The 25002-nt window shown below is 38.2% G+C and overlaps 1 protein-coding gene across 1 annotated transcript; it reads right to left on the bottom strand.

Annotated features, from left to right (window-relative positions):
* Nucleotides 1-1156: 1156 nt before the first annotated feature.
* Nucleotides 1157-22816, bottom strand: BRDT (bromodomain testis associated). Its single transcript, XM_050306582.1, has 19 exons — nucleotides 22625-22816; nucleotides 20322-20459; nucleotides 19471-19600; nucleotides 18490-18662; nucleotides 16984-17355; nucleotides 15841-15969; nucleotides 15477-15665; nucleotides 14062-14249; nucleotides 13695-13987; nucleotides 13503-13613; nucleotides 11812-11934; nucleotides 10872-10939; nucleotides 9519-9690; nucleotides 8687-8799; nucleotides 7270-7411; nucleotides 5448-5521; nucleotides 3993-4192; nucleotides 2396-2558; nucleotides 1157-1666 (listed from the first exon to the last, which is right to left on the bottom strand). Exons 1-19 carry the CDS (start codon nucleotides 22814-22816, stop codon nucleotides 1586-1588), a joined length of 3051 nt encoding a protein of 1016 aa, XP_050162539.1. The 3' UTR covers nucleotides 1157-1585.
* Between the last annotated feature and the right edge of the window lie 2186 nt (nucleotides 22817-25002).

Genomic DNA, 25002 nt, shown 5'->3' with positions numbered 1-25002 from the left:
CATATAAAATACAAGTGAAGGCAGATCTTTTGACAGGCAGGTCACTTTTGATATGGATATGAAACAAGACATCCTAAGAGCACCAATTTACATTACAAGACATCTTTCATCCCAAATCCTTGTCCTAGCCAAGTCCTCACATCTCTCAAACAGCATATATTTGAGTGTGCCTCCAGGCCAGGCTCATGGAAGAGGACATCCCTAGACATTTCAGGGGGTGATGCCCAAATACACATATATATAGTCATATACACTCTTTGCTGGTGAATGAAATAATACCCTTCCAGCAGTGGCAGAAGTTGAAGATCCAGAACAGTACTTTATTGGAGCCAGCACTATCTCATCAGCCTGCTACCTGAATGACCAGGCTACCATTTTTAGGCATGCTTTAGCTGGCATCTCTGAATTTAGAAGCAACTTACTGTCTTTCTCTGAAAATTCAGTTATGTGTAGAAAGTTTTTTCCACTTACTTTACTGAGTTGGGTGTCTGTGGTAGAACCCCACCACAACTTTCAACTTTCACCCAAGAACTTGACAGATCAGAGTTCTCCAGAGGGACAGGGAGTTTTGAGGGGGAGGTTCAGTGAGATCAGAAGTCTCCAAAGTGCAGTGTGGGAAGAAAATATGTAATACAATTTTTTGAAATAATAAAATTAAATAATAAGTAAGCAAAAGTAAATAAACAGTATTAAAATAAAAAGGGAAATTAAAAAATTATAATGTAAAAAATATACTAGTACAGTAAAACAAGTATATAATTTATAAATTAATAAATGGGAGTCCATGCTTAAAATTTTTAAATGATGGGGTACGCCATGAAAAAGGTTTGGACAGTGAACTGGATTATCTCAAGGGGGCCCCTTCCACCCAACATTTCTATATTACACATTGTGTTTTTGTATTAAGTCTATAAAACAATGTTCTATTAGTCCCATACTTGATTATATATTGCTATGTCAAATTAAAAAGAATGTAGAGTTTTTACATTCTGGTTTCCACTTCAGACAAGTAGTCCCACATTAATAAAATCTTGCATTAATCAGAAATTCTTTCAAAACGGGAGCCAGTTGTTTTAGGTAATTTCTTCCTGTGAAGAACCAGAACTGTGCACCCTTAGCTGAATGTTAAGATAAAATACATTAAACACATCTGAGCCTTAAAAGAAATGCAAGTATACAGGATTTACTGCTGTAATTGCAGCATTCACGGAAACTTTTTTTATGGTTACAAATACTGTTACACACCCCTTAGAGAGTATCACTGTTATAGAGGTCTTTTTATCACAGCCCAGATTCTGTGCAGGTGTGGCAAAGAAAAGTGATTGTTTTAATAGCATACATACACAACATAGAAAACTGTAAACAAAAGAACAGGTGCATTCCAGTGTGTGTCAGACTGCATTCCGGGTGTAAATGAGCCGCCAGAAAAAAAGTGTTTCGATGCTTCAGGTATTAAGGAACAAACTTTTAATACAAACTATTTTAGAGAAGTTTACATGCTCTTTAAAGTGGTCTTAACTTATAAGATAGATATAACTGGTACAAAACTATGCTGTTTGTAGTAGGTTTGAAGTTAAGTTCTATATTAACTACAGCTTTCACTCAAGATATTCTTCAAAGATGCCATAATATCTCTCTGCAGATTCACATCAATCAGCCAAGCCATCTGCAAGAAAGCAAGTTAGTGTATTTTCATAGCAATCAGACATTAATGAATACTATGGAGGTCAAATATTTAATAAGCATTTAAGAAAAAACTATAAGGCATCTTTTCAAAAAATGTATGCCTTCTCTGTTACTACAAGTTTGAGCGTGCCTGCTGTTGAAGTCCTCTCATGAATTTTTAAGAAATGTTTATTCTAAAAAAGGTAGCAATTAAAAAACATTCATTACCTACACCAGTAGATAGAGCTAGTTTTAAAAAGGCTCAGGTTTGATATTTCAGACCAGAACAGTGTGACAGCACTTTTGTTGACATGGAGCGTGTTAAAGAGGACAGACAGCTTGCAAGACTCAAGGTTTGAAACTATTAGAAGGGATATATAATATTTTTATATTATATATTTATATGAAATATATATTATATTAAATATCTATTTTAATATAAATTATATATTTAGATGGCATAAATAATATTTTATTATTTAAAGTTTTATTTTACCACACACTTATTCTAAGCTTATAGGAGTAATAGGGCCAAGCGGATAGCTTTCATAGTACATCGCTTGAACACATACTTTGAGTTTCCTATTCCATTTTCTGGACTAACTCTTCAGGTAGTGTAGTTCTGTTGTTTTCAATTATTTAGGTCCTTTGAAATTAGGACCTGACCTAATATTTGTTTACTCTCTACTTGAGTTGAAAAAATATCAGGTAGGAGGAGCCAGCAACTTACTGCTTCTTTCCTCCTGCGTTCTTGTTCCATTTTTCTAGCCAAGTTGCGGTCTTGATCAAGAACATGTTGTTGAGCTTCGGGAAGTTCTTTGTCCTTATGCGTTTCTTTCTCAAGCTCACAGTCTGGCGCTGCCATGGCATCCAATCCTGTGCTTTCCTGGGCCCTTTAAAGACATGAAAAGAAATCAGTATAGGATAAAATTGTCCTTTTTCTTCATAACAACATTTTGCACCTGACAGAATTCTGCCAATAATTGAAATCAGTGCATAGCACTCAAGCTGTGGTTCTGTTCCACATGTTGTCTCATGGTAATTTCGCTCCATAAGATGTATGTGCATGCAGTTGTTGGGCTGTAGTAGGTTCAGGTTTCCCGTGTCCCATTTCCAATCTCTACGCATGTGGGATTTTTAGACATGCTACACAAAACTTACATCCACTGTCTTTGAAATTCTTAATTTTCTGTTACTTTCTTGGCCCCTAATGTTTTTTTTCTACCTTCTTCCTCCTCAAGTAGTTATTTGAGGTATATTTCACTAACTTCAGGCAAACACCTGTAATGTGTTATTCCGTAGAGCTACGTGCCTGGTTTGCTCCTCATAGAAACCAGCTGAAGGTGCCTGGGCTGCACTATGTGTTGTAAACCAGGAGCATACTCTTAAGTCTCTCAAATGCTCTGATTGGAGATATTTAGATATTAAATATTAAAATAATCAACTAAACAATTAACCTGTTCTAATATAGCCAGCAATGGGCAGTAGCAGGAGAATTTAGGAACCAGTTCAGACTTATTTTTCACAGGGTCAGACAAGAAAAAGAATCAGTACTACTCAAGAGGGAAATATTAAAGAGTTTCCAAAAGGCAGCAAACAAAATTCAGGATATTATTGCAATGCAGTAATTAGTAGGCTGGCATTTATCCTGCTCAGCATAATCATAGACCTCAGACTGGGAAACACAAATGGGTACTCCCTAAAAGAGGGGCTGCAAACAACTAGGGAAGAAAGCTACAGCAGGGGCTTATGTAATATGCTTCTCCACAGCAGTGCAAAGAACTCTGCTGCCCAAAGTGGTGTGCACTGGAACCCCTTTAGCCCTGTTAACACCATGTTCTTGAAGACTAGATTATCCTATATCCCATTAGGATAGCAGGAAGATGAGGATATTCCTGGCTACAGGTATAGGAGAAATAAAATATTGAGGACAAATGTGAATTCTGGTCATGACCAGAGGAATTGAGTATTCTAGGGGAGAAAAAACTCCCACCCTGACACCCAGACAAAAACCAAATCTACACCCCCACCCTTACCCCCCAACACCCCTCCCCAAATCCAAAACCAAAACAGAAAACAAACTAACAACAACAACAAAAAAGAAATTCCCAAGAAGTTTCTTTGACTGCTGAAATAATACTGATTTGATGGCAAAAGGCTGCTTTGTGCATTTTGGATGTGCAGTTGTGCTTAGAGTGGTACAGCTCCCTGCCTTCATCTGATGTGTGGCCATTACCTAACCCAAAACACTTGTTCCTGAAGAACTAACCCACCCAGTAACATACAAGAAAAAACCAGAATAATATTTAAATATACATGTTACAAACCTTTTTTTTCCCTGTGGAATGTTTTGCAGTTCCATCTCAGATTGCACCAGAGGCCTTTTTCCCTCCGGCACTTGCCCACTCTTCTTTAACACTGCTTCCCTGAACTGTTTGAAGCTCTCAGCAGATGCTTTTATTGGAGCTGGAAGCTTCATTGCTTTACACAGGCTTATCCAAGAATCTATATTCTTAAATCCTGCATCCTGAAGTTATTAGAAAAAGGAAAACACAGCAGAGGCAAATATATGGTACAACTACTAACATCCATTACCTGCTTAGCTCTTACATTATAACAACATTTTTTAACTGGCTCTGTTTGGAAATATCTGCAACAAAATATCCTTCCTTTGGTAGGACAGGAGTGCAAGTATAACAGTCTGAACAGACTCAGATATATTTTCTCATCCACTCTGAGATTCTTTAGCAATATGCTAAAATTTGTTAGTATTTGTATCTATTCTTATGCTTTAAGTCTGCCTCTCTTTTTCATTTCAGAAAACAGGAATTCACAAGGCTGAGTTTAATCAAGGTCCACTGACAGTGTTTTAATACCAAAAACATCCACCTGATCTCTATATGTAATCCTTATGTAGCAATAGTTTTGCATTAGGCTTGTGGGTTTTGTTTGTTTTAAATACCCATGTTACCCCCATTTCCCCTGTGGCATTTTCTTCACAGCAGAAAACAGCATAAACCCACTATTGTTAAGAAATCCTGCTTCTAGTAGAAGGTCATGTGTTTGTGAAGGAAAAACATATTTTTGGACTTGAATTCAGTATGTTAGTTAATAGCTTTCTAAGAGCTAAATGCCTAAAGAAAAATTCTAGAAACAGATTATAGAGAAAACTTTTTAGGTCCATTAGCGAACATGATCTATTATTAGTAATTTTGATTTAATGTTTTCAAATAGCTGATTACCAGAGAAGAATTTAACAGATAAGAAAATTTCTCTGTCCCTCCACTTAAGATAACTTAAACTACATGCTAAGAAATATTTTGTTTAACTTTCATAAATACCTTCAGTCATTAAAAGTTCTTTATTTCGAAACAGGTTTTCCAATAGTACCCAAGACTATATTCCACACTACTCTTATTAGTTACTGGATCAGCAAGGGAAAGCACACTAGTAACTTAAATATTAGAACTAGATAATATTAAAACTAAATGAAACATGGCATAATTTTATATGACAATATGAATATGTTATTTTATATATATATATACACATATATATATCATGTACCTTCTGGAATGACCAGAGTCTATAGATTTGTTTGGTTTTAGAACTAAAAATCAGATAAATCTGTACAGATTATAACAATGCCTGAGAACTAACATACACTAAATATTCTAATTGTAAAAGAACAGATTTTTAGAGAAGATCCCAAGTCAGGAAGTTACTCAGCCTAGTACGTAAATTTACCCTCCTTTCAAACAGAACTTGATCAACACGCTTACCTTTTTTGGAAGAAGTTCAGATTTTGGCTCTAGTATGTTTTTATCATTAGGTTTATCATCAGGTGTATAATGACCTGATGGAAGAATAAAAAAGGGTTTTCACTCATGTTGATTCTATGGATAAATTTCCCTCAAACTTAAATGCTAAAACTTCAGTCATTCAAGGAACTGACTTATAAACTTACACTGCAGTTTACTATTACTAGACTCAGAATGACAGAAATTCTCCCAAACATTTTCTAAGCTTAAGGGGAACTGGACCACTTCTCTCCACTTTTGGGCAGGGAAAGGAATAATTATCTCAGCTGTAGATGAGAAATTAAATCCTGTTTGATTCTAGGAGAGATCCCAGTGGAATACCCAAGAAGTTTGGTCAGAAAGTCTCAACGCAGCACTTTGCCACTTACTCACCTCCTCCCCTTCCCCTCCCAACCCTCTTTCCTTTTGATTCCAGCATTATTTAAGGGTACTTCATTCATTATGTAAACTCATTTTGCCTAAAGCTCTCAACCCTATTTACTTTTTCAGGGTTCTTTTAAACGAAGCAAATAGGTCAGGCAGCAAGGGCTAGTCATCACATTTGCAGTAGCCTAGAGGATGCACAAAGGCTCCATGCTGTTACCTCTTTATTATGTGAGGGGAAAAAACCCAAGCACTTTTTCAAACCAGATATAAACACCGCAGATATTTGATGTCATTCAGCAGTGATCCTCAACTGCAGTTTGAGATGTTTCAGTATTTAAGTAAATGCTTAATAAGAAACTTAAGGTAACACCTTATCATATTTTTGTTAAGCAAAGGACATGTCTTTGGCTGTTTAGATCCAGAATTCTGAAGGCAAAGCATCAAACCCTCACTCAATTTGTCATAAAGGGTATTTTCAGAAAGACCTCAACAGCCTCAAAACTTCTTAATTGAAAATGATTAACTAAAGCCACAGACCCAGTGGAGCTGCTGCAAGTTTGAACAAAGTAGGGGGCAGTACATGCATGGCTTGGTGTGTTAAGATCAGGAAAATGCTGAAGAGAACACCATGGAAAATTAAATCTCCAGTTTTAGAACTCTTAATGCAATTCAAATAATTAGCATTATTCTTTGGCAAAAACTAAAAAGTTCATCAGTGAGAAAGCTGTGCCTTTTAATTCATCATTTTCAGAAGTTTCTTCCCTCCCCTGTTTAAACCTGTAGAGGTAGGCTAGAGGGCAGAGACTAAAGGAGGAACCAAAACCATCACATCTGGTAACATTGGACTCACAGCATGGATATTCAGTTCAATTCTTTACTTTGAAAGATGGATGAAGTATAGAATGCAGCTTTCAGCGGGCCTGTGTTCTTATAGTAATTGCAAGTTTGTTTCATGATGAAAGTCTCTTCGACATTAATTTACTGTCAGACCCTTGTCATCAAAAGCCAGAGAACTCAAAATACTCCATGAAGCTCCAGCAGAAGATATTTTAAAGGCCAGTCAAGTTCTGCAGATTGGAGCAGCAGTTCTCAGACTTCCTTCCTTTAGTACTATCCCTAGTACTAAATTTGTACATCAAAAAGTAATTTGCTTTATACATTTTAACAGAGAACAAGAACCAAACATCCATTTAACTTTTTTTTTTTTTTAAAGCAGCAAATCAAAAAGAGCGAGCAAGGGAAAACATTACACCCTCCATTATTCTGGATCATTACAGATGGTAATTTGTTTGTACAGATTGTACAAACTGATTAGTGTACAAGTTCTCAGCATTTTATTTCTTTAAACCAGGTTCATATACATTTGTAACTTTGCACCCCAGATATCGATTACAGTTTTTATTATGACACTACATACTTTGTTTTTGACTTATGGATATTGAATCAGCAGTTCTCACACTGGCCTTGTTTTGAAGTTTATTTGATTTGTCTAGATGTCTTGTTTGCTCAGCTTGTTTACTCCAGTCAGCACTGTCAACCTGGGAAATTGTGTTGGATACCTAGAAGAAAAGCCAGACTTCAAAATATATTCTTCAAAATGTGTGTTTAGCACACGTGGATTCTTATTACACAGCATCAGGATTAAAGGTTTAGAAGTTTAGAGCAGTACGTTGGTGTAGCTCCAGCTCCTGTAAACAGCAGGGAAGAATTAGATTTTGTTCATATTATGGTAACCAAAGTAAATTCATATATCAACTCTTTGGCTTTAGAATCTGTTCTAGCCAGCCCTTCTGAGTGATGGAGAGGGTAGAGCATGAGAAACTGATACAAGCTCTTTAACCCTTAACACAGCACAACAGAATGAAGTTGTCACAAAGCCAGTGCTGCACTCTAGCTTGTGGGTCAGAGTCAACTGAGATCTTCAGTTCAGGGTATTTTTGCCTCTGTGCAGTAATCCCTTGAACTGAGGAAGGAGTTGCAGAAACCTGAGTCCTGGTATACACCACTTGCTACCTTGGAGAGTGGACAGCAATGGGAAAGGGTGAGCTGCTTTTCTTCCTTACTTACAGGGCACATTCTTGTGCTCATAAATTCAAGATGTAACTTTTGTTAATTTCTGAAAACAAAAGCTACTACAGCCTGGCTAAAGCAGCTAAATTTTCAACCATGTGGAGAAAGACCATTAAATACCTTAAGATGGAAGAGATCATGCTGCAGTAACATCAGTATCTCCCTTTGTTACACAGAGGCCCTTCTAACCAGGATACTGTCCAAGAACGTATTGAGATAGATGTTAATAGTGACTAAATATTTCACACCTCATCTAGACCCTGAAAGCCCCAGTTTCCATAGCTTGAGGAAAAGGAATAAAAAACAACACACTTTTCTAGTGTAGCCTCTAGAGCCTTCATAGTATTACTGAGTTTGTGAAGTTGGTATTTCTGGAAAACCAAAACATCTATTATAAGCTGCCTATCTGTTTTGTGAAGCTGTAGGTTTGCAGGGGGACTTTTAGCCTGTAAGCGTTCAAGGGTTACTTAAGTCCAAGCTATAGCCCTGAAAGGAAATAAAATAAGCTTTATAGTACCCCATAAACTTGATTGGCCAAACTTTCCTTCTGTGTTGCAGCCAACAGGCAATGAAGTAATGCCTGTTAAAGGATAAGAATCACTTTGTTGGTAGGGTTTTAGAAAACTTTTGTTCCAAACTTGAAATGGCCTTCATCACATCACATTCAAGCCTGAAGTACTATATTATATCTTATTTAAAGAAGTAAGAACATGCTTTACAGGCATTATTTTAAATTAATTCATTGGAGAGAAGCACATATTCACCTCTGGAAGAGCATGTCCGGACTGGGTGACAAAAGCCCAATTTGTCTTTGGAGTACTCTGAGGAGTTTGCTGGTCTGGAGCATCATACAGAGCACAAACAGCCGAGATTACACCTGAGAAAGAAGCAGGGTATGATTTTTCCCTATCATGCAAAGTGCAGTCCTACCTCTCAAATTAGGTCACTGTTTAGATTTGTGGCTTAACTTAGTATGAAGATATGTATCCTAGCTGCACAATTTAAGAGTTATTTTTAATCAGGCTTTAATTGATTTTTCAGTTAATCAGCTACCAGCTCAAGCTGTCTTTTACCAAAACCTCAGAAGTGTCTGATGTTATTAGAGCTTTTGAAATGAGGGAGGGAAAAGAAAAGCTCCTTGGATCAAGTTCCTAAGCAACTTCATGTATTTGATATGTCTAGACAACAGCAATCAATTCAGAGGACCTATGGCACCAAGTCTTAAATTCAGCTAATAGGCATTTCAGACATGAACTTGAGTAGTGGTGATGGGTTTAAGCATCTAATTCCTGCCTTAAGGTGTTCAGCACTTCCTGGAACTGTAGGTTCATTAAGGTATCCTTTTCTATCTGAACACCTCCTGTTTGAATACTACTCTGTCCCACCTCAACTGCCCAGTAATCTGAAACTCCAGCCAATCCTCAGTGCTGCCATGCTGTAATTCACATCATGCTCTTTGTAATCTGCACCCTACAAGAATTTTTTCTCATATCCACTTGATAGCCTCCAAAAATCCAAGATAAACTTATTGGGCAATGCAAGCATCCTGGCACCCATTCTTCCCTCAGGGGTCACATAGAGCCATAAAGGTGTTACCTGAGGGAGAGAAGGCATTTTGTTCTGGTGGCTTAAGTGCTCTATTCTGTGAGGGCTGGAGCCTCTGCTGTACATTGGGAGGTGGCTGCTGCAGCTCAGATGATCCATGATTTTGCAAGCTACTTGTAACAGATGAGGGCTGTGCTTGCAGAACAGCACTGCAGGATGTTCTCTGTAAACAAAGTGGTATTTTCTATAAAGAGGTTATAGTAGTTAATACAGCCAAATCTTTTTTTTTTAATAGTGTTTTGATCCCCTTTCCCCACCACTGCTCCCATTTCCACTGCTTATCAGATTCAGTAGTCCTTGCATTGTAATACTAATCCAACATTTTTTAAAGAGTTGAGATGACAAAGAGACATGAGGTAAAATGCACTTACTGCCTGGGTTGACAGATACAGAAAACCCCTGAGAACAAAATAATGTGAGGATTTGAAGTATGATGTTTGCTGTTACTCAAAGTCAGTTTGGGGCTTTTACAACTGACCAAGCTGACACTTATTTCTTGGATCCTGTTTTCTCAAGTTTCTTGCTATCATTCTGTCACTGCAGAGGCTGCTCTTCTTAAGCAAAAAAAGTGTGTTGCATAATTCCTCTCCTCAGTCTTTGCTTATGAAGATGTAGAAGGAGCAGCTGAATAATAAATTTGCAGCCTAGTTTCCTATACTTTAAGGGAAAGCAAACCTATTGCAAAAAGAATGAAGGCTTTGCCATGATCTTGCTTTGAAATTCAAGGTCTGTCTCTGGCAGCTTGAAGGGAAATTGTAAAAGGCAGTTAACCCTGACAAGAAATAACACCCACTGTGTATACAGGACTAGAGCAATTCGATGTAAGAGGCATTAAAAATTATTTCTGGATAAAACTGCTGATAGTCATAGTAATACCATAGTAATAAGCACTATTAAAGTATCCTGAAAATAAGTGATATATTGTACAATTTATTTATTTTCAGATGTAGATGTGAGGTTGTTCATAGATAAAAAACACTTAAGTAGGGCTTGCACTTTTTGTTGGCTCATGTATACTCCAAGATCAATTTGGAGAGGATTTTACTTTTTTGGGGGTGTGTGTGGAGCATTCTCCCCCTCTCCTTCACCTAACACATAATGACCACAATGATTATAAAAGGGCAAAGCCTCAGGAGTTCTCCCATGACATCAGTTTATACACAGATACATAAGCTACTTTAAAAAAAAACACCAGATGAGACATCTTCATATAACTCAGTCCTACAGAACAAGTAACATTCAAGCCATATTTGTTATTTCCTGATAAAGTTGTGTCATTTCCAATACCATTGTATGTTAAATTTGTTTAGGGCAAAAATATTACATCCATTCCAGTCAGTTTACCTTAGGCTTTTCCATAGAAGCTGGACAATTCTGCCTGGCTCCAGTTTGTTTTGAACAGGTTTCTGTGTCTGTAAATACAGGGAGGTGGGCAGAAAGAGGAGGATAGAAAAAACCAAATCAGTCATTCACATATGTTACATTATTCACATAGACAAGGTGTGAGTTGCAGTTGTACCGAGAGAGCAAAGCCTCACAGTGAAAGGAACATTCTTATCTTGAATATTTTGACTTTAGCTTGATGTGTTTAAAGAACTTCTCCAGATACAAAAACACCACAAAGATTCCTGGGGGATCAAGGTCTTTGCTGCCACTGACTTCACTATATTTGCCTCCCCACACTACAGAGGGTTGAGCATTCATCTCACCTTATACCTCACACAGATATCTACATTGTAGACCTCCAGGCAGATCTGTTCTGTCCTAGAAAACTAAAGGGAGGTTTGTGTACAAGTTTGAGACAGCTTAAGCACCAGGGTGGACTTTGGCTCTACAGTCAATGCTGTAGGCATTTGTGTTTCTCAGCTTAGGGACTGTCTTACCCTAGGGTAAGGCATCCTTTATACTGCAGACCAGAAGGTGAAAGTAAAGGGAATCACACTTTCAAAACCAAATCAAAACTACAAGAATAAGCTACTGCCCAGTAGTCAAGTGTCCAGGCTAGATACACAGACCGTTTGCTAGCTTATTTTGGTTTCTAAAGATTTTCACTGGTAAGCTGAATTGACATTGTAGTGGGTTTTGTTTGTTTTGTCATTTGTTTTGTTTTGTTTTTACCTACAAACTCTGTATTAAGACATTGATTTAGCAGCACTATAATTGAGCCTTCAAAACAGAGCAAACCTACGAGGATAACTAAAATTGCCAGTAAGCATGTGGAACAGTAAATGCTAACTGAGAGGGCAGATGTTTTGCCTGCAAACACAAAAGTAAGCTTTCTGACCTGATTCAGAGTCACTGCTATCTGAGGAGCTAGAACCACTGCTAGTGCTGCTGCCAGAATCTGAGGAGCTGCTGCTGTCACTCAGTCTGCTTGGTCCAGTACTGGACTCAGTGCTGTTTTCAACTGCAGGAGGAAGAGAAAGAATTCAGAACATGCTTCATACACAAGACTAGGATCAACCTTGTTAGGTCTATTCTCCCATCTTACAGTTCATCTTATTCCACTTCCATGTCCACTGTCCATTCAGCAGCAGGCTTGAAAAAAAAAAAAAAGACCTCCCTCTACAGAGGAGAGGAGGGGGATTTACCAGCAGCATGCTAGTTGAATGACTGAAATATCCAGGGAGGAGCTGTAGTCACATGATTTACAATCCTCAATTAGGTTAAAACTATGCTGTCTTGTGACACAATTCAAGCAATTTTCCCCCATAAGCTTTCCTGCTGTTAAGAGCCTGTTTATGTGCTTGTTGTTGCTGCTGCTAGAGATGCATGCTGAGGTGTTTATCTACAGCCAACTCTTCTTTCCCAAGCCACATGTACTCCAGAATTGCCATCTTCTGCCACCTCCCTGCCATCTGACTATTTTACATCGGCAGGGTTGATTTAACTTAGTTTATAGGGATTTTGCAGTCCAAGCTTTTTCCAGGTTGTTGCTCTGATGGAAGCTTTGCAAATGAGAAGTTCCATGGACACCTGTTTCCCTGGATGCGAATCTTTGTTAAATGCCAGATTAAGCTCTCTTAAACAAGCTAGATGCCAGCTGTAAAGATTCCCCAGCCTGCCTCTTCTCTCTTCCCACAATATGTACTTCCCAATTCAATGGATTTCAGCTGCTTCTTTAAGTCTTTCTTTTTAGACTGTTTTCAAGCCATTATGCATACCAGATAGGAAGAATTGACTGAGCAAATGCTAATGCTGGATGCACGCCTGTGTCTTGCAGGGATGCTGCCATCACTTCAGCTAACTGGTTTTACACAGGAGCTAAATAGATATCCAATGGAGGGCAATAATAGCACTCAGTGGTTTAATGAGGAACATTGACCTATAATAGTAGCATCAGCTGCATTGATCCATTCTCAGCCCCTGATGAGAACCACCAGTAAGTGTACAGCTCAAGTGTGTACTAAATTTCCGGCTTTGATCTCAAAACTCATTATTGCCTGAAAACTGAATTGATTCTCCTAGGATGCTTCCTTAAGCCTAAGGTAACACAGACACCTGTCACCGACACAGAAATTTCGCTAGTGTGCCAGCATTAGTGAGACTGCCATATAACAAGCATAACTAGAGTTGGTTATTCTTGAGTCTCTAAACTACAGAAAGCGAATTATGAACAAAGAGACTGTGTGACCCTCCCCACTCCCCACCATATTTTCATTTGTCAGCATAAAGGAGTTTAGTGTTGCTTAAGTTCTGAAGCCGTTACCACCTTTACCTGTAATGAAGTATTAGATGCAATAATAAGGAAGATGGCTTAGACAGGACAAGTAACTGACCAAATCTGCTGCTGTGACTCCAGCTCACGACTCCAGCTCACTCAACTTAGCAAGAATCTTAAGACTAGCAATGGGAAGTTTAAGACCCCAGCTATTCTGAGGAGAAAGTCCCCAGCTGCATAACAGCACTTAAGCCCAAGGGAAGAATTCCACTTTAAGCTGTTTCCATTCCAAATGAGTAAAAGAGCCACATTACCCTTGCCATTCTTCTTTGGGTTTAGTTGACCATTGACATCCAGTAGTTTCTTCTCTAGCTCTTGTTTCCTCTCAGAATTCAGTTGTTCTTTTGACTTTGTTGGTTTTTTAGCTGCATGTGAAACAGAAGTTAACATGGAAGCAAAGAAAACAAGTCTAATGGTTTTTTTTAAGCTTCATTTACACTACATACCCCGCTGCTTTCTTTGTCTCTTCCTCAAACAGGTTGCCACATATTTCTCTAGTTCTCTGAGTGTTAAAGCATTTAAAGTTTCAAAGTCTATTTCTATCTCATCAGGGTTGGAGTTCCTCAGTGCAGGTTCTCTTGACTGGATTATATGGACTACTTTCCCAAGCTTATCTCCAGGGAGTTTATTTATGTCCAAACTCAACTGCCGTTTTTCATCATAATTCATAGGCTTGGCAGCATCTTCATCTTCTGATTTATGTGCCAACAAGACCTGCTGCATGGTTTGCTTTGATTGACTGCAGGAAAAAAGTATACTGCAGTAACAACAGTTTAAAATAATTAGACACCCACACAAATCCCTCACACTTACATGTTTAAGGAGAGTTTTTTCTTAGATTTCTTCTTGTGTTTCAGATTTTTCTTCTTTTGAATCAAGCTTTTTATTTTAGCTTTTTCCTTGTTCTTTCTTTTCTCACTTTTAGCCTTCCCTTTTTTCTTTTCTGGTCTAGATAAACATGCTTTGGTCAAAACCCACAACTGCTGGTGAAGAGCTTTAAGCTATCAAAAGAAAAAAAAAAAAAGCTGATCATCTTGGGCAATGTAGGAGGAACAATGAGCTGGTCCTAAATATCACAGGCTATTTGTGGGCAGCTGAGTGGATATTAATAGGATGTTTGGCTTTCCAAATGAGATTTATTTTCCAAACATCTTACTATATTGTAGCTTAGTCACAGGCTATCCACCTGGAAGATGTAGGGCTAGTTATTTTATGCAGACATTTCTAGCACATGTGTTTTCTAACATTCTGTCAAGAGTGAAAAAAGCCAAAAAAAAAAAAAAAAAAAAAAAAAAAACAAGCTCTCTAGGACTTTCCAGCAGCCTCTTTAATTTGAAGTACTTGGGATGCACATCAGTCCTTATTAGGTTCTATCTCTTACAGCACTGACAAATTAGGCTAGTGGGACTGGGCTCATGCATCTTAATTTGCAATATAAGATGGCTAGTTAGGACATACTAAGAATTTAGGAGAAAAACTTAACTTTGTTTAAATCTCAGGAACTGGAAGATGGTAAGGGGATGAGAATTAGAATTCAGACAAACTGAATTACTATTGCAAAGGCTGGCTTGTACACTTGCTTATCCTCCTGCCTACATTCGTAAGTTGATGACATAGCTGCTCATCTGACAAGTACTGAAAACTGTCCCTTATTTGACAAGCAGAACAAATGCTAAATTTCTCCAGAGTTTTTAGATACAGAAGCAACAGGTTAAAACATTATATTCAAGCAGAAACAGGACCCATCCCCTATTAATATGAAGCATGGCTTTGCTTCCCTGGTTAGCATGAGATTCCTTCTGTTCTCTCATACTGAGCTTTCTCAAGTAGAATTTAATGACTTGCTTTTGTGTGGCTCAAGAGAAACAGGGGGTAAGACAGAGCTCTTCAACCATATGAAAGAAATGCTCCTGCTGGAAGAACGTGACACTAAGCTACGTGTGGAGTGTCTGGAGGCTCTCATCATACCACAGGAACAGTTTTATTTCTTTAAAAGTTTGAGAGTCATCTGAAGAAGTGGTAGACAAGAGGAGTAGAACAATTATTCACTAAACCCACTTGGTATTTGCTGAGGCACTATTCTTAACTTTTGGTGGTGCTTCCAAAGAGGAAATAAATTACTAGGATCTCTTAAAAACTGATCTTTGGTGCTAAGCTTTAGAATGGAAAAATCAAAGTGGCACTGTCAGATAGATCTGAAGTCATGCACATTAAGTACTAATGCTCACTTGTTCCTGAAGCTTTGCAAGGTGCACTCTTTTTTCCTCTTCAGAGTCTTCAGATGATTTTTCTTCTGAAGAATCATCATTACTACTTTCACTGGAATAAGCTTCTGTCATTTCTCTCCCAGGCTGTGGCAGATGAGTGCTTGCAACAGGTTCATCAGGAATTTTGGCAAAGTGCATTTCAAAAACATCCTGAAGAGTTAGGTTTGGGAACAGCATACTTTTCAGATTTCTAAAAGCATTACAAAGTTACTACTTGTTCTCTAGAACTGCATAGCAACACAGTAGTTCAGTAACAATAGCAGATTCTACATCAGGGCATGAAATTACCTACTCTTTTTCAAGTCTGACTTAAGAGATAACTCACCTGAAGTTTTCTTGCCATGGCAACTATTTCATGATCTGGAGAATTATGTTTGTAGCAGCTCATGAACATTAATCTAACATCTGTAGCAAATTCTTGTATGTCATTATACTCAAAGTTATCCATTTTCTTCTAGAGGAAAAGAAAAATACTGCATGTTTAGTAGAGAGCATTACCATGAACTGGCACAAAAAGAGGAGGTACAAGAACTTCGACACACAGATTCAGGTTCAGCTTGTATCAAGACAATAAATATTGTAAAAAAAATTATGGAAAGACCTGCTTCTCACTTCAACATTGTCCTTTGAACAAAGATTTTTTTTCCCTCTTTTAAACAGATTTATTAATTGTAATTGCTGGAAGGACTTTATAGTACTAATTTCAGCACTAGGTCAAGACAACAATGTCTGGGTGACTTTATTTGGTTATGCTCTCAGCGCCTGTTTTTGATTCTAAGCATGGTATTTACACAAAGCTTGTTCCATAATAGCTGGAGTCAAACTAATGGGCTAGAAATTGGGAAATAACCTTTATATTGTACAAGCCAGTTTTCAAGGTAATTCAGTAAAATTTTTAAATTCAACACACTCCCCCCCAAAAAAAAAGAAAAAAAAAAAAAGCAGAGCTTAACCGGGCTATACTTTAACCCCATAGAGATATGCCCAGTGTTCACAGAACACTGTCCACATATCTCCATCTAGAAGGGTTGCTTCTCACAAAAAAAGGTGAAAAGTGTCACAAATATCCAGTGTTGAGATTTCAGGGCACTTCACCAAGGATACTGAGATTCAGAGAGAAGCAAATGTCGATATAATAGAATTGCAGTTTGTTTTATGGGGCATTAACAACAGCGCTGTATACACAAACAGAGATATTTAAGGTGCAGCCTGCTTCCCTCACTCCTTACATTAGCTTGTTCACTGGGTAAGTGAATTAGCCACTATGTGCATAGTCACGAGACTTAAATGTTCTTCAGTGGCTAAGTTTGAGACACGTAAGTGTATCTGGATTCTGTGCCCATTATTTCTTTCGAAGGAGAAGCAGCTTTCATGACACCTTTTCAGCTAACACATTTAAAATCTTGTAATTGCACAAGTTAATCAAGCAGGCACACAAACAGTCTAATTTCCCCAGAAACACACTTACTTTAATGGTTCTTAGGTCTGTAGGACATTTGGCAATGCCTTGGTTCTCACCAGTGGAGAAAGATGCCACATCTACAGGTTTTAAGAAAGGCCACGCATATGCTGCATGTTTCTTTGAAAACATTTCTTTGAGTATTGCATTACAATGTTTTAGTTTTTCTGACAACTGAATCTTTTTAATAATTCCAGGTGACTGTTGAGAATGTGGCAAGGATCTCTTCAGAAGCTTATTTGTTACCATACGTTCATTTTCACCTCTGCATGCTTTAACAGCTTTTCTTTCATTACACATTGCAGAAGATTCACCACTTGCTGTGACTACTGAAGTAGTAGGAGTTGTAGTGTCAGCCTTCCTTTTCACACCTTTTTTTGCCTAGGAAAAGAAAACACATACAGGTGTCCAGAACAGTGAGAGAATGGTCAGTTCTCAGACTATACACACACAAAGAATAATCTAAAAAATGTCAGAACTTTGACAGCTACTGAAGTCAGAGCAGAATGTGACACTTACAAGTTTAGACTGAAAATCTACAAGTTATTACAAGATCAACACACCAAGCTCAACCTTAGATTTAAAGGAAAGAATGGGATGTACTGCAGGCTCAGGTTGTGGTCAGTTTTTAGCCATTCAAGAGGATTCCAGGAAGTTGGTAGGTTATGAAGTTGCCCACAAGCTGACTGCAACACAAAGGGGGAAAAATACTGCTATTTATTTTAGGCCTGGTTGAGGGCTTTATGTACAAGGCTTATCTTTATTTTTCTTTAACCTGCGTAGTATTTGGTTTGAAAGCAATACAATCTGTGCTTTGTCATCGGTGTTCAGACTGTTCTTGAGTGAAGTGTATATGCTGTAGGAGAGGCTGGCACAAGTGCCTATTCCTCTTTGGAAGAGCAAAACAAAAACAAGTCAATACAAGAGAGTTTTTCTGAGGAAAGTGTCAGATGTTCACATACAATTAAGATTGCAGTTAACAAGAATTTGCTTTTGTAAGCTGCAAACATCTTCCAGACTGGTTACACAGTGTTTAAGCAAACATGCTATTTTTGGAGAATCAAGCATTTGATTTACATAGAGAACATGAAAACTTACTAAATAGAGCTTTATTTTAGTACTCAAACTATTATCCTCCAAGTAGCCTCATCATTTCCTCAAGGAAAGAACAGTTTCTGCATCAAGGAGAAGCCTGCAGAAGTGTAGTAATACTCCTCAAAAATGACTATTTTAAAGTTCATTTTGTTTCTTTGAGAACAATATTTTAAAACCACATTTATAAGAAAAAATGTACCAAGCAGTCATCCCAATTTCTGTTTAGTTTCTCAAATTAGTACTGGCCCAGTTATTTAGCAGAGAGCTAGAAGACTTAATAGAGATTTTTTTGATGTTTTCTATCACAATAGAAGTTTTGAAAAGATATTGCAATAAGCGTGGCTCCTAAGGTTTTGCTGTTAATGCCTGAAGGAGCAATTTCAATGTCTTTCTTTCTGAAAGTTATTTGAGGAAACTTACTTTTGTTATAGGGACTGCAGCTGGCATTAACGCACTCGGCTGGGCTGCAGACAAAGGAGCCAGTGGAACCTGCTGTCGCTCTTGAGTCATCACTGGAGGCTGCTCACCGCTTCCAGCTTGGCTCTGATTTATGCTTCGTTCATTTGAAGTCCCAGGGAGGGGCTGCTGTGTTCCTGGTTATTTTAATACAGGAAATTTTAAAAGTTAGGTATTAAATGTTGCAGTTAATTTCTTTCATGGTTAAATTGAACAGCTGTGAGCACAACCACTCGTCCATACACAAGTGGTATAAATAAATACAAACAAGAGCAGTTGTTGCTTATAGCAACATTGGTATCCTCCTGAGCACCGGTAGTGCCTCAGCTAGAATGCTGTACTGAGGTCCACATTATTTGGCTTCAAGAAAGCTGTGGATGAACCTCAGACAGAAGATTAAAGAGGCATCATACTATACACTGTATATCATAAAAACATTCTTGCCAAGAAGAGAATCAAGTTCTTTTCTATGAACATATTAAAGACCAAGCAGTAAAAGGTACAAGCTGCATCATGAAGGTTCAAGTTCCCTAAGCATAGCTAATACCTGCATATATTGGTTAGCAGTATTACAGCTCTCCAGCACTGATCTGAGAACAGTTTAGACCAATGTTTTTCTGTATTTGCTTTGGCTGGTTAGATTACTAATGTCTTTTCCAGCTGTTATTCTGTTTAGTTCCCATGGATGTTCACACTTATTAGTTTATATAACACAACACTGACCAGCACTATGACATTCTCTGAAATGGAAGTCAGTTGCCTTTTTAAAAAACATGAATCTTCTAAAGCCTTGTAGTAGTATTGTTACTTGTGTGATTGTTCCGGAAAGAGTAAAAAAAAAAAAACCCATCTGCTCAAAGGTTGAGTTGTGACAAAAAGGATTCCCTGTTTCCAGCTTTTGCTTGCTTGATATTTTAACAATTCAGCATATAACACAGGCCTTACCTTCTGGCTTCTTTCCTTTTTTCTTTCCTTTACTGAGACTCACTACTCTTTCTTCTGATGGCATTTGGGCTATTTTCTGCATAAAGACTTTTTCTAGTTCTTCAGCCATAAACACAATGTCATCACCTGGCTGCAAAAGAGGATCAGTAACACTCAGGAAAGGAGAGACTGCAGTAGTGAGGGCTACCTCATAAAATAACCAGACTACAGAATCCTGCTCCAACAGATTGAAGAAAGCCACCAGTACCAGAGAGGTCTAGAAGTCCTTGCCATCCCTGCCCCCACAATTCACTTTAAAACAAATTACTTTGCTATTGAAATACTTTTTCTCCCTCTGTCCCACCGCACAGTCCTCTTTTCCATCCCCACACTTCTACAGCAAAGGGAAAAGGGGGCAGATCTGCAACTCCCTTATTCACTATTATGTCCTGAGGAAAGCTGTTGAAGCTCAAAGATACTGAGACACAGCCAGCAAACATCCAAGCACAGGGAGATGCTCACACTTCATTAGGTTAAACTTATGGGAGGAGCAGAGCATGGCTCATGGGCACTGGTGTTCAACTTGTCCAGGAGTTACAGAGCACCTGCTGTTTGAGCTGTGCAGCTCTAACCCAGAGGTTTGGGAGGTGTAATCCTTGTACAGCATTCAGTTGTAACAGCAAGGGAGACTTCCTTTATGTGCCTTCAGTCAATCCTAGCAAAAGAGCCTCCCTCCTTTCAGAGAAAATAGTTTCAAAAAAAATCATGAAGACATTGACTTAGTGCAAGTTCTAATAACCATTTGCTTGTTTTAGACTTGTTTGGATTGTTCAGTAGAATCAGTTACTGGTGAGAGGCTGTGTTTCACATACCTTGTTATACATGTAGCAATTCAAGAACATAGTTTTAAAGTCTTCAATGCATTCTGCAGCTTTTGTGTAGTAATTGTGTTCCAGACGCTTTTTTATGGTGCCTAAGTCCATAGGCTTCTTTATAATACTGTAATAATCCTGTAGTATTGAAAGAATAAGTCACCAAACATATACCTTAATATTAGGACAAAGATTTTTTTACATATTTAGCTATAAAAGTTGAATGGCAAGAGAGGAGAATTGCATTATGTTAGAAGCAATATTTGATGTAAAAGAAAACTTTCCCCTGTAGCCATAGGTACCAAAAAAGTGGTCAGGAACTCTTCACCTTATATTTCCTCCTATTTCTTCCATATAACAAACTATTCAAAGTCCCAAAGAATACATATTTCAATAGGATATATTTATTTCAGAGCTGTCCTGATAGTAATACTTATGAAAAGTATATTAACTTCTCATTTGTTATCTCAAAGCCATTTGCCTGAAGTAGCACTCCAGTTTACAGAACAGTAGAAAAAGAAGCCAAAGACAAACTTGGGCAGAGACAAAGTCTCAGTCACTAACAAAGTGAAGCTGCCAAGTTTTCACAATTGTTGTCCAAATACTTTATTGCCTGGGTTATACTGGCTCTCCTCTCAGGGTTAGTCTAGTGAACATGTGGCAATGACTGAAAGGCAGCTGGAATGTGAACTATTGTGATTGTTTTAGTAGCATGGCTAAAAGCTTGTGGGTAGGAACATGAGGCTAATTCCCTGATGGTGCATTTAAGAAACTGGAACAGAAATATTCCCACTAAGTTCACATATACTTTGTAATTGTGTGAAGTTACTACTACTTCAAGAGTGTTCTAAAGCTGTCCTAACAGTCTGTGTTGGTGAAATAAATAAGCTAAATACATGACAGTGTAGACTATTGAATTTACCAAAACCAAACCAAAGAAATTTTTTAAATAAAGCAGCTAATAATTACTGTCCATTCTGCCATTAGAAGATTCCAGTATCTAAGGGAGAGAGAGGCAAATACCTTTATTGTCCTTGCCATGGAGCCAGACATTTGCCTGTTATTGTGCAATGGTTGAACTAACACATACTCCTAGAAGTCAAGAGGCTGCCTTAGAAATCCAGAGAGGCAGAACTGGCCTGAAGCCAGCTGCAAACGTTGCTACAACTCTGATGGAATGACCCTTAATATTAACCTTAACTGACAGCTCCTTCCAAGAAGGAAAAAGGGTAAGAAAAGACACAGGAAGATAGTCACTTTGACTGTGCTTTTGTACAAAGTGACCAAATGAGTTTGTCACAAGAAAACAGCCACAGGTAAAGGTTTTTTTGTCTGTTCTGAACAGAACAAATCATGTTGTACAATTAGTCTTGGAAATATAAGAGAACTAAATATGAATGCCTAAGCTGGTGGAGGAAAAAAGAAAACAGTCAAAGGAAACATATAATGGTTTTATTTAACACCTTTCTACTTCTCTACCTAGAGCAGCATCTGCCAGGTCATTGAAATACCATTGTGTCAATAACCTGTGTTTTCATTCAACTGAAAAACATCCAAAACCAGAGTCTAAAGATACCTGAATTAAAACAATTTATCACAAGATGTTATACACATGCACTTTATTGCAATTAAGTTTTAACAAAAATAAAACCTGCATGGCGATATGGAACAAGAATTTAAGCATCATATCTATTCCCTAGAAGGATGATCTACCACTGTGGTATTATGAGAATAAAACCTGTTCTTTCTGTTTTTACAGGGACATTTAATTCCTCTAGAAACTTCAGAGCGAGAGGATTTGAAATGAACAAATACTGCAAGTGTAATGACTTCTGTGCATCAAAATGGATCCAGATTTGCCTGTTTACTTCAGAATCAATCAGTTCTGCTTTTCCATCAAAGTATTTGACATTGAAGCTGCCTCATATTAAAAATAAAAAACTCAAAGGTAAAAGAAAATACTCACCATATGCAGTGTTAATAAATATGTCTAAACCAGAAGACAACAAGACAGATAACACCAACATCCAGAAACTCTAAGAGACTTGTCTAAGCATTATTATTATCCCTTCAAAATACAGATTTTCTAGTCTCAGTACAGAAAACAAACTAGAAAAAAATGCAACATTTCTATAGAAAGAAAACAGTTCTCTTGTAGACTTGGATTAATGACAGCAATTCAAACGCAAAAGTAGTATTCCATAATCTGTTGCATCAGAAAAAACCTGTTTTCAACTAACATTAATTCATAAGTCCTTTAAATATTTTACTTATTAATACTCCTATTCCAAAATGGTTCTTACAGGAAGATTCAGTGCTGCTGCATCTACAGGCTGGTGGAATGGCCAGGAATAGTTGTGTCTCCACATGGCTTTCATGACCACCCTCTGTAAGTACTGGAGTTGGTTGGTTTGACAACCACTACTTTTGTTATTTAAGTATTCTGGTGGAGGAGGGTTAATAATAATGGAATGGTGCTGACTTGGAACAGACATCTTTAGTGAGCTTGTATATCCACTTGTTCAAAGATCATTATGCGTCACACCTGAGGGCAAAAAAAAGACAGAAGTATTCAGTGAAGATATCTGGATTTAATGGTGCTTACATGTTCCCTTCATTTGGAGAATGTCAATACTGTAGCTACCAGCATATCTTCATGTTCCAAGCAAGGCATATGTTTTACAAAAGCATATTTGGATATACTGTACCCCTAGAGTCTAGAAATACATCCTAGCTTTCTGCTAAGAAAAACTGATAGCCTGCTTTTCATCATGCTATCAAGTATGTAATGAGTTTCAGAACAGGTCACTATAAAGCAGAAAGCTACTGTTCCCAGCACACTACTAGAATAGGATCGATGGCCCAATCTTACACCAACTGTAACATCCCATCACACATTGCATATCACACATCTTGCCTTTTCATTTGTTCTTTATTTCAGCATTCCAAAGCACACCTCAAACAGCTCCCGAAGCTAAAGAGACATTGACATTTCCTGGGTTGGAAGAGGCCTTTTAAACATCTAGCCCAACCCTTCTACCATGGGCAGGGACCCATTCCAATAGACCCGGCTGGTCAAAGCCCCACCCACCCTAGCCTTGAATACTTCCAGGAATGGGACATCCACAGCTTCCCTGAGCAACCTGTTCCAGTGCCTGACCACCCTCTCAGGGAAGAATTTCCTTGTCATATCCAATGTAAACCCATTCCCTTTCAGTTTAAAGCCATTCCCCCTATTCTATCACTTCCATGTCCTTGTAAAAAGTCCCTCTCCAGCTCTCTTGTAGCCCCTTTAGGTACTGGAAGAGGCTCTAAGGTATCCCCAGAACCTTCTCATCTCCAGGCTGAACAATCCTAACTTTCCCTTCTCTCTAGTTATCTCATGACTCTTCTCTGAACTTGCTCCAACAGGTTTGTCATTCCTGCACTGAGGACCCTAGAGATGGATGCAGTATTCTAGGTGGGATCTTGTGACAGTGGAAAAGAGGGGCAGAATCACTTCCCCTGACCTGCTGGACACACTTCTTAGTTCAGTGTAGTGATTTACAGAATGCAGATATCTTTCATTGAACAGTACTACCATCAAGGTAAAAGCTATTTTTTTTTCTTAAATAAGGAAAACATATCAAACCTGAGTCATTCCTACCAGGAACAGTTCTGGACTACCAGCCAGCATACCTACATAGGACACTACATCAGAAATAAATTCAATAGCAGATCAGATTCTTTTGAGGCCCACAATAAAGCAGGTATCGAAACTATTGTTATTTTTCATAGTACTGCTTTTGCAAAGATAGTTGATACTTTGACAGCTCATTTGGTACTTTCCATTGGAGATGCCCATAAGAGGGAACCCAGCCAAGCTGGGCTACTGAAAACAGCCTGACTGGCCTTGTCCCTCCAGTCCGTGCAGAGCCCTGCTTGCCCCCTGGCACGAGCCAGTGGCAAACTCACCAGGCACCTTCTGTCGATGCAGTACCACAGTTAAGCATTCCTATTGCTCTCTCTGTGCAAGAACATCCTTCTGTTTTCTGGAGTTTGCTGAACACATTTAGAGTTCACATACCTTGGAAAATAGCAACACCTGCCTGATATGAAGAATAAATGCAAATGTAATTTCTATTACTAAGTACACCATCTCAGGCTCTGCATGTCTTTTATTCAGATGGAGACACATCTGATTTCTGAAAAATTTCATAAATTAGTACAGTAGAGCCTAGAAAAAAGCGCACAAACTTGGAATCAAGAGTGCCCAAGGAAACCAGGAGACCAAAGTTTTGTGTACATAACACAGTGTCTTAGGCCTAGATGCTTAGCTTTTAAAACCTTATGTTGTGGAAACCAACTTCCATGCCAGCAAGAGAGCTAAGACTGCATCTTCTGAAGGGCAGACAAAAGTTTGTGTCTTTATCAATCCCTTCTTTACTACCTCCCTCTCCATCTCCCCTTCTCCCTAGTCACATAACACTCCTTCCAATCTTAAAATAAAACCTATGTTTGCACACTAGAGCAAAAGTGTGATCAGATTCCAGCCAGCTAAGTTGTTTGATGTTTTTCAAACCACCCCTTCCCAGCCCCATGCGTCCTTGAGCTGCTGAAGCAGGACCCGAAGGTCAAGTAGCCTCAAAAGAGAAGCCTTGAGTGTTTCCTTTAGGCCCAGTTTGAAGTTTTTAACTGTACT

Source organism: Myiozetetes cayanensis, unplaced genomic scaffold (genome assembly GCF_022539395.1).
Source record: "Myiozetetes cayanensis isolate MyiCay16 unplaced genomic scaffold, myiCay2020 scf12, whole genome shotgun sequence".
Classification (NCBI taxonomy): Eukaryota; Metazoa; Chordata; class Aves; order Passeriformes; family Tyrannidae; genus Myiozetetes; species Myiozetetes cayanensis.
The sequence above is the reverse complement of the archived record's forward strand: the minus strand, read 5'-3'. Positions and strand labels throughout refer to the sequence as shown.

Coding starts and splice junctions, on each gene's coding strand:
- BRDT (XM_050306582.1), bottom strand. CDS start 22,816: ATGTCTGTTCCAAGTCAGCACCATTCCATTATTATTAACCCTCCTCCA. Junction 15,970..16,983: donor CAGACCTAAGAACCATTAAA/GTAAGTGTGTTT, acceptor CTTTTCCTCTAG/AAGAAAATGGATAACTTTGA. Junction 15,666..15,840: donor CCATGGCAAGAAAACTTCAG/GTGAGTTATCTC, acceptor CTAACTCTTCAG/GATGTTTTTGAAATGCACTT.